Raw genomic sequence first — 9,115 nt, forward strand, 5'->3', positions numbered from 1 at the left:
GGGGGGGGGGGGGGGGGGTTCACAGGAGTTCCGCTCTGAGGTTTTTGACTCCTCTCATCAACACTCGGAACTTTGAAGCCAATCAAACCGCGGCTGAGCGCGCGCGCCCGCAGGAGGAGAGACGGGCTCAGCGCGCGGACTTCATCCAGGGCGCAGAGCCGTGACACGCGGACGTGACACGCGGACGGCGGTGGAGGCGCAGAGGAAGCCGCGGATGACGGACGGACGGACGCACGCGCGCGCACGGATCCTCTGCAGGTTCGGTGAGAACTGAGGGAAAACCATGAAGTCCAGGAGTCAGGACCAGAGTCTGTCGGACTCCAGGGAGCTGGACAGATCCTACGACCTGCTGACAGGTTAGTCCGTCCATCAGGGGGTCCGCGGGCCGCGCGCTCTGATCCGGGTCCGTCTGGAGTCAGGATTTGCAGCCATTACGCAACAACTCAGGAGGTCAGGGAATGTGACCCTCAGCTCATCAGCTGCTCCAACTGTTTCCTCCACACGACCTTTAAGGACCAGAACCTCAGTTTTTACTGTTTCAGGGAAGAAAAAAATCCTCCAGACAGAAAGAAATGTTTCGATTCACAAAACGAGTGAAAGAATCGATGTGTCAGCGCCTCAGTGCTGTTTGCTCTGATTCAGTTTCTGTGATGCCACTGATAAATAACCAATTAGCAGATGGGCAGCAGCAGAGCAATAATAATGATTAATTATTTAAGGAGACGGGAAAGAAGCAATTTGCGGTCTCAGCTTTTTAGTTCGGAGAGTATTTCTGTTTTTTTTTTTCCTTAATTTGCTGAAACAGAACAACGCATCCCTGTATCTGAAGCTGACACAGTGATGTGGAACACCTTTAACAAACCGATAGAAATGGGAACACCTGTTTTCTCAGAATAATTAAAAAAAAAACAATCCCAATCTCATGAGACGTGACGATCAGAGTGTGTGTCGTAAACGACTCTCGGGTACTAATGTCAGAGTTTGTGGGCAGATCAGACCCAGGAGACCGACAGACCAACACAAGGAGCTCCAAAAAAAAAAAGATTTAATAATCGCCAAACAAAGAAAAGAACGGCAACAAAAAACATCCAAAATGATAAAACCGGGCAGGAAGTACTGAGTGAGGACCGAGAGACAATATGGACGGATGAAGAAACAAGAGACAGGTGTCTTAATGATAACAGGGAACAGGTGGTGGTGGGCGTGGCATGTGGTGACGAAAACACTGTGGAACAAGGAAGATACAGAAAGTAAACATCCCAAACATCCCGACAGCTACCACACCTCTGACTGAGTTAATGTGGATTTTCTGTGGCGGCCATCTTGATTTGTTTTGACTCCAGAAGTTAATCAGTTGTGGATGCACGTCAAGAGCGTCATTCAAATCTGTCCAGCGGTTCACGAGATATTTTGCTAACAGACAAACAGGACCGACTCTAGCAGTTGGCTTATGTGTTGTGACTGACGGGTGAGTCTCTGTATTTAATCATTTTGGACAATTTCTCAGGCAAAAAACCAAAACAACAACTTTATTTCCCAGAACTAATGAGTGTCGTCGTCACGTTTCAGTTTCATGTTGTTTTGTTTTCATTCCAGAGGAAAAGAATCCTTGAAATGAATCGTGAATGCTTCGTGGTGCTGTTCATGTCCACGCTGAGCTTCGGCGGCTGCGGAGAGAAAACAGACTCTTCTCTCACCTGACAGGCGGAGGCTTTTTTTAGCCCGAGGAGATCAGTGATGCGCCGCTTTTTGTTTGACTTTTCAGTGTTTTATTTCCCCCTTGGAGATCGCACACATTTCTCTGTGCTTTGTGGAGCTGTTTCGTCATTCTCGTGACAACTTCCAGAAATAGTTTGTTTCTGTGAAACATCTAAAAATGTGTAAAAATAACCCAGAGAGAGAGAGAGAGAGAGAGAGAGAGAGAGAGAGGCTCAGTGTTAGATCTTCAGGTTTGTGTTTCAAAGCGAAGGTTTACGGTTTATTTTAGGGTTTCTGACACGATCTGGTGAGAAATGGATTCAGCCGGTTAACCAAACACTGAACAGGTGCGCCGAGGCTTCAGGAGACACAACCAAGCCGTTTAATAAACAAACGAAGCGCAGAGCTTTTTTGTGTTTAACTGATGTAAAAGCCTGACGTTAACAAGAACTGCTGCAGAAACCGACGACGGGAACGTGAATATGAAAGATTTATCAGCTGGATCTAAAAGCTTTCAGATGGACTTCGTATTCAGCTGCAGAAAACCTCGTGGCGTTTACAAGTCATCACGTTCTGCCGTAATTTTCACATAAATTTACATGTTTTTCCCACGTATGGATATATAAAAGAAGTCATTAAAAGCTGGTTTTCATTAGATTTGCTTTCATTGTGAGACTCAGCTGTTCTGGACAAGAATAAAGCATCAAATTATAGATTAACTAGAAGCAGTCAGGGAGCTCAAACCTCCACCGAGTCTGCAGCGGGATTAAAGAATAAGCGATCCAGATCATAATCTGGATCCATTGTCTCTTTGTGACGACCTCAACATTTCCTGAACATTTCATCCAAATCTGTTCATTTTTAGCTTAAGGACAAAAGGCCTTGCAGCCCTCGAAGGAATGCATATCACCCGCTGAGAGTGTCTGAGAAATCCTGGAGCTGCAGTCGTGTTGGTCCAGCCCTGTAGGTGACGCGATCTCGTGCAGTGCTGCGAGGTCTGTCAGCGCTCAGAGTCCACGCTGAGGACGACTCTCAGCGACTACCTCCACCAGACTTCAGCTTGGTTTCTGCTGCAGCTGTAACTCAAAGAGGATGAAAACCAGGAATCGTTGTCCTTCCACTTCACTTCACAGATCTGTTCTACTTTGTGTCGATCTTTCACATAGAATAGAATAGAATAGAATAGAAAGCCAGGATGTATACAGTGATGTTTGGAGTTCTGCTGGGTTCATTTGTGATTGTGTTTAAATATTCAGCCTCTTTGAGATCACTTGCATCCTGTTTGTTTTCTGTTGCTCAGTTCCTCCCCGTGCCGCCTGTCATGGCCGCCCTCAGATCCTGCAGCCCGCTCCTTGCGTTCTTGTCCCGTTCGCTCAGTCCCGGTCTTCCTGTCACCGCCTTGCTCCTGATGATATGATGTTTACTTTGTCCATTTGTTTCAGTTAAACTTGAGGTTTCATTTGATTTCTTCGCCCTCGCCTGCATTTTGGGGTCTCTGCTACAAACGTGACGCACTGATGCAAATAAAGCCACGGCAGACACCATTCATCCAGACTTATTTAAAGTGTAATAAATACTCTTTGTTTAGAAGCCTGGCAGCTCAGTAAGTTATGATGAAGATCAGGGTCATGACGAGGCAAAACGTGGAAAAACTGAAGGGGTGTGAATACTTAGCTTTTTTATTTTAAACGCTCCAGAGGGGTTCCTGGCTGCTGCTTGACCTCGTGCCTCGGGACACAGATCGTGTGCGTTTGTCGGGTTTTATCTGAGCTGAGTCGACGGCTCTTTGTAATCTGAACTGCGTCCTTCTGAGGGATTACCGTGAACGCCGAGGCCGTTGCCGTGGCGACGTTACATCTCTCACTGACCCCGCTTCAACCTGTCGTGACCTCCAAAATATTACGAGTGAAATTCCAAACAGAGAAAGGAGTATACACATATAAGAAAGCTTTATTTTATTTAAAAACTATGCATTTTGTTTTTTAGGTTCAGTCCGGATGAAAATGAATTCTGGATTTAGTGTAAATTGAAAATATTGAGTTAAATTACGATCTGATAAACAGATAATAACAATAATAAAAGACATACGGCCTCCACTTTTAAATCCTTGATCTTTGCACTTCTTCAGTCACTTTAATGTGGAATAAAATGTCTCTAATCAAATGATTCCTTCAAAGGTTTAAACCTCTGATAAAGTACAGACTTTTTATTTATTTTTACCAGAAAGGTGACATCTTAATCCTCAGAAACGGCCTTCAGTGTCTCTAACTTTTCAGCCACTACAGTTTTTAGTCATTTATGTTGTTTGTAAAGGACAGAACAGGATAAGGTAGCATCGATCTATCTGCTCAGGAGGGCTGCAGCTCCTTAAATCGATTCTATCAAAGTCACCCGGAGGTGAGAAAAGGCTGCAGCTCGAGCTGGAATAAATGTTCTGCAACAACTCATATAACGTTCTGCAGGCATGCATGTGTAAAACAAACAAACACTGTACTCGTTTTAACCAGCAGTTTAACATTTGAACATTAGATTAATAATCCAGAACCCTGGGATTGGTTTAAACGTTAAACACTGAGCGTTGCTGAAATTCTGACAAAATAAATTAGGTTTAAAGTGAAATGTGATGGAAGTTTATTTGTATTCACTGAAAAAAATCTGAAAAAGCTGAAAACCTTGAATACAAAAAGTTAAAAACAGCCACGCTTTGAGAGCTGAAAGGAAACACGAGGAGTCAAATAAAAAAACGTCAAACCATAGATTATGAATTTACAGCATTTAAATCATAAATTCAGATTTAATGTTGCTTTATTGGAGCTGTATTATTGTATTTAGTCAGACTTCTTTGTAACAGTGACGCTTAAGGAAACAAAGAATAAATACCGTTCAGTCTGTCATCTAAAAATATCACCTGAAAAGAAAAAAGCCTTGTTTGTTTTTCCACGATCACAGCTGCTGTTTATATTTGTTTCGTGTTGAAACATGTGATCCACTGACCCTGATGTTGACGATTGGTGGGGTCAAAGGTGACTTCTGGGTCAGCCGCTGGACGGAGGAGTCACTTTAAGGAACGAGACACTTCGTCTCAGTAAAGACTAAAAATAAACAAAGAGTAAAGTTTTACATATCAAACCTGGTAACTGTAACATGATTTAACTCAACGCCACCCTCTGCTGACAGAGATTATTCTTCAGACCAGTAAAACCAAACAACCAAACAGAATTAATTCTTAATTAATCTAAGAAAAAAGTGGCAGCAAAAGTTAATAACAGTAGTTGTTAATAATGTCTGATTAATTCACGTTTTAGTTGTTTCTTGTTTGGTTTTTCAGTGTTCATGCTGATTAAATAAAACATTTTCTTGTTTTATTGAAGCTAATTTAGTTTGCAATGTGTTTGTTTTAAACTCCAGGTGATTCCAAGTTTGTGAGGAAAGTTTATTTAAAACAAAATTGATTTTGCTTTCTGTGATATCTCTTGTTTTCAGGTAATCCTCCGTCCAAGCCCATTAAAAAGACCATAAAGCAGCGCTTCCTCAGACTGCTCCCCTGTTATCACTCTGGCTCCAGGTCTTCAGATAATCAAAGCAAGTTTTCACCTCAGTCTGTCTTCTCCCACCTATGGGCACGGCACTTTAATTTTACACCTAAAAATGTCATATTTACCTTGCAGGAAGCATAGCTGATGAGGGAGAACTGTCTACCGTGCGTTACAGACCCGAGGGCCTCGACAGACTCGTTCAACAAACCAAATTCAACAAGACGGAGCTGCAGGTTCTCTACCGTGGATTCAAAAATGTCAGTTCATGCCCTTCACATACGTGAGCTTACAGCTTCAGATTGGTCCTTATGGGTTTATTTATTGTTATTATTGACAGGAGTGTCCCAGTGGTGTTGTGGACGAAGAAACCTTTAAAAGCATCTACGCGCAGTTCTTTCCTCAGGGAGGTACGCTAACGTCTCATCACTCCGCGATCCCTTCTTTAGCCGCCGTTTATAAAACATTAAAGGTTTCTAGAAGTCGATGTTGTTTCGGATCGGAGGTTTAAACCTTTGGAGGTGCTTCTGATAATGTGGCCTTCCTCTCCAACACGGCACCAAAAAACACAAAAACTTAAAGGCCCTCATTGCAAACTCTGAAATCAAGCATGAAAAAGCTCATCCTGAGCATGAATCAAATAAATGGTGCAGTTTGAACAAGTTTACTGCATTAGTTTTCCAGATAGGATGACATGCAATTCTGGAATGCGGGTACGCGCTCAATGTAAACAAAGCACTTTAAGCTGCATACTTTACTCAACAAATCTGAGTGTAAATACGTACCGACACTTCCGATCCCAAACATCTTTTCTGTGCATCTTGTCTTTGTTTACCTGTTTTCAGTCAAAAGGTAAACAAACACAAACATGTTAGCTGGTCACAAATATTGCTTAAGGACAGATTAACCGTCCATATGAGAACAAAACTTTGACTTTGCAATGAGCAGCTTTAAAGAGTCTTTACTAACGTGGATAAACTCTCTTCTCTGAGTGTTTATTATCGATGCAAGCTGAAAACGAAGTGCCCCGTTTCAAATACGAACTGAACCCGATCGGTTGCAAAGAGCAGATTTTTAACGACTAACATAACGAGTAAAACCAAGTTGTCGGTTTCCATTTGTTCACCTAGATTCCAGTATGTACGCACACTTCCTGTTTGAAGCTTTCGACACCAACAGCAGCGGATCGGTCAGCTTCGAAGTGAGACTCTCAAACCTTTTTTCTTCACTGTTCGTTGTTGTTTAGTCAAAAACAATCTTCCTTCTTTTCACCTTTGTTGTCATTTTCCTTCCCTGCGTTATCATCTTAACTCCACCTGTAAGAAAACGATGATAAAGAACAGGATGTTCTCTGATAAATGCTGTTTCACTTCCTCTTCCTTCTAATTTAATGATGAAAAATCACCTTCCTGATCTCTGTTTTGTTTTTACTTTCCCTGCTGTAGGACTTGGTTCTAAGTTTGTCCATCATCTTGCGAGGCTCCATCACCGACAAACTCAGCTGGGTCTTTAATCTTTACGACCTCAACAAAGACGGCTGCATCACCAGAGAGGTAGCGGAACCCCCTCGGTGTTTGTATCAGCCGACCTGTCGCCGTTTCAGCAGCTCCTGTCTTTTCTTGTTCCTCTGCAGGAGATGACAGACATCATGGATTCCATCTACAGCATGATGGGGAAGAACACCTTCCCCAGCATGAAGGACAGCGCTCCGAAGGAACACGTCGACAGCTTCTTCCAGGTACAATTCACAACCAATTATCCAACCGCGTTGCTCCCTCCCACTTTGTCTCGTTAGCATAGTTGGAATTATCTGAAACTTAAGTTGAATTAGCTTTAGCAAAGGTCCTTAAATCGTAGTTTAGTTTATGTTAGTTATGTTAGAAACCTCTGGGTTGTGCATAAAATAGCTGAATGAAGATGAAAGTTTAAAAAAACGCACCACTTGTCACTTCAGAATGATCCTTTGAAACATTTGTGATCGTTTGTCACTTCTTTTGTTTTTCTAGAAAATGGACAAAAACAAAGACGGGGTGGTCACTATCGAGGAGTTTTTGGAGACGTGCCAAAAGGTTGTTTCAAAGTTTAATGATCTCACATCTCATCAATCAGTGACACCACGCAGAAAATTCTCACCCACGGCTTTTAAAATCCTTAAATTTATTGTCTTTGCTCCTCCGTCCAGGATGGGAACATCTTGCAGTCCATGCACATGTTTGATAACGTGATCTGAAGACACACAGAGGATCCGCGCCGCAGGAATACAACTCCCAACCACAGGAGACAGGAGTTCCCATGATGGCGACCACTTCCTAAAAGTAGATGGAGCCAAGTCTTGATGTGCAAAATGTGAAATTTAGATTTATTTATTCTAAATTTACAGGGAGACATAAGGTCAGTTCAGGTGGAAGAAATTGATATTGGTTTGTCACGAACACTGATATAAACGTCCTTCAAATGCAGGTTTCTGCATCTTTACTCCAGAGATGAATGATTTAACTTTCTCTTTACACTTAACCAAAAACAGGAATCTAGAGACACAATAAAAAAAAATGTAATAAATCTTTGCACACTTTTTTTACCCACTTCTCATACGATGGGAGACAAATTAAGGTTTGAAATGAAGCTCTTATAATCTTACAGTAACATCTTTCTCTGTTCCGGCATCCTTACAAATATTACCACTTATAACAGTGTACGTTGTGTTTGCATGACGCACTTGTTTTTACTGAAACGTTTATTGAAGTTGGAAGATATATTTTCTAAATGAGTTGCTACAGTTGTGACGAGGCTGCTGAATAAAACCACAGATTCTATGCAAACGTGTAAATGTAACTTTTCAACCTTTGAATATGTTTAAATGATTTTTTATTTAAATTTACCGCTTCGGATTGTGTGCAACAATTGTCTGAATATTGCATGTAGGCAGGAAGTCCTCAGTTTATTGCGTCTGCAGGCTTTACAGAGAGGATCTAATGTTTAACATCATCTTTAATCATCTCCTGCACCAGCGAGGGATGCAGAAATGAATAAAATAAAAAGGATTTTTTTCTGTTGTATATTGTGACTCTCTTTGGGGCATGTGAATAGCTATATGAGATGTAATGTGTGCACAAATATTAAATTTTGAGTCAGAGTGACCGAATTGGTCCATAAAGAGGTTCAGGGAGCTAGAATATTTAAAAGAATTAACCACTTGTTTTTGTCTCTCACAGCTACAGGCGCAGAATTATTAAATATGAGTTAATTATTTTATAATTCACTTCCACACTAGTCTGTGACCCAAATGACAGGATGCAGCTTCGCAGTTTTGCCCCCTTGTGGTGACTGGATGGTATTACAGCAAATACCAGTTTTTGTTTGTTTGTTTTTTAAATAACGGAAATGTCAACAAAAACACTGATATCTGTAGCTTTGCTAAATAGAACGAAAATAGAAAAATGAATGAAATAAAAAAATTTAAGAAATGGAATCTCCATTTGTCATTCTTGTCTACATACAAAATAGCATTAGCATATTAGCATTAGCATTAGCATAGCAGCACAGCTAGCCGCTAACTGACAGTCCAAATCCTGGATAGAATGGCCACTTTTTAATATTTTCTGACTTCTGGGATTATAAAATTATTATTCTCGTAAAATGCACTGGAATACCAATATGTGATATGATGAAGGCAACTTCATTATGTATGCTGTTAGTAGGCTTAATGATTAAAAGCTTTTCATTTTATTCTGGTGGCTGCCAGATGCTAATTAAAGCTTTGCTCTCTTCAGCACTAATATTTACACTATAAAACAAACTCTACAGTAATCATTTGCCTAATTGGTTGACACATGATAAAAAAAATAAACTAATAGTCCTAGAAGTCGTTGATTTGAAGCAGTGAC

The 9,115-nt window shown here is 41.2% G+C and overlaps 1 protein-coding gene and 1 long non-coding RNA gene across 3 annotated transcripts; one reads left to right on the forward strand and one right to left on the reverse strand.

The window, feature by feature from the left end:
• Window positions 1-36: 36 nt before the first annotated feature.
• Window positions 37-8,655, forward strand: LOC108236304 (Kv channel-interacting protein 2-like). 2 transcript variants are annotated; one of them, XM_017416871.3, is made up of 9 exons: window positions 37-356; window positions 5,182-5,280; window positions 5,367-5,491; window positions 5,572-5,641; window positions 6,362-6,432; window positions 6,677-6,784; window positions 6,865-6,969; window positions 7,238-7,300; window positions 7,414-8,655. In XM_017416871.3, exons 1-9 carry the CDS (start codon window positions 284-286, stop codon window positions 7,459-7,461), a joined length of 762 nt encoding a protein of 253 aa, XP_017272360.1. In that variant the 5' UTR covers window positions 37-283; the 3' UTR covers window positions 7,462-8,655. The 2 variants fall into 2 exon arrangements, with proteins under 2 accessions (XP_017272360.1, XP_017272361.1); XM_017416872.3 differs by having other exon boundaries at window positions 5,367-5,467.
• LOC119616930 lies at window positions 3,690-6,683 on the reverse strand. Its single transcript, XR_005233021.1, has 3 exons — window positions 6,358-6,683; window positions 6,017-6,066; window positions 3,690-4,790 (listed from the first exon to the last, which is right to left on the reverse strand). It is a non-coding gene; the product is annotated as an uncharacterized LOC119616930 (long non-coding RNA).
• Window positions 8,656-9,115: the final 460 nt, after the last annotated feature.

The sequence above is a fragment of the Kryptolebias marmoratus genome, linkage group LG3, assembly GCF_001649575.2.
Source record: "Kryptolebias marmoratus isolate JLee-2015 linkage group LG3, ASM164957v2, whole genome shotgun sequence".
Taxonomy (NCBI): domain Eukaryota; kingdom Metazoa; phylum Chordata; class Actinopteri; order Cyprinodontiformes; family Rivulidae; genus Kryptolebias; species Kryptolebias marmoratus.

Excerpts from the sequence above, each read along its gene's own strand:
- LOC108236304 (XM_017416871.3), top strand. The coding sequence starts at position 284 with ATGAAGTCCAGGAGTCAGGACCAGAGTCTGTCGGACTCCAGGGAGCTG. Across the intron at positions 5,642-6,361 it reads GCAGTTCTTTCCTCAGGGAG|ATTCCAGTATGTACGCACAC; the intron begins GTACGCTAACGT and ends TTGTTCACCTAG. Across the intron at positions 6,785-6,864 it reads ACGGCTGCATCACCAGAGAG|GAGATGACAGACATCATGGA; the intron begins GTAGCGGAACCC and ends GTTCCTCTGCAG.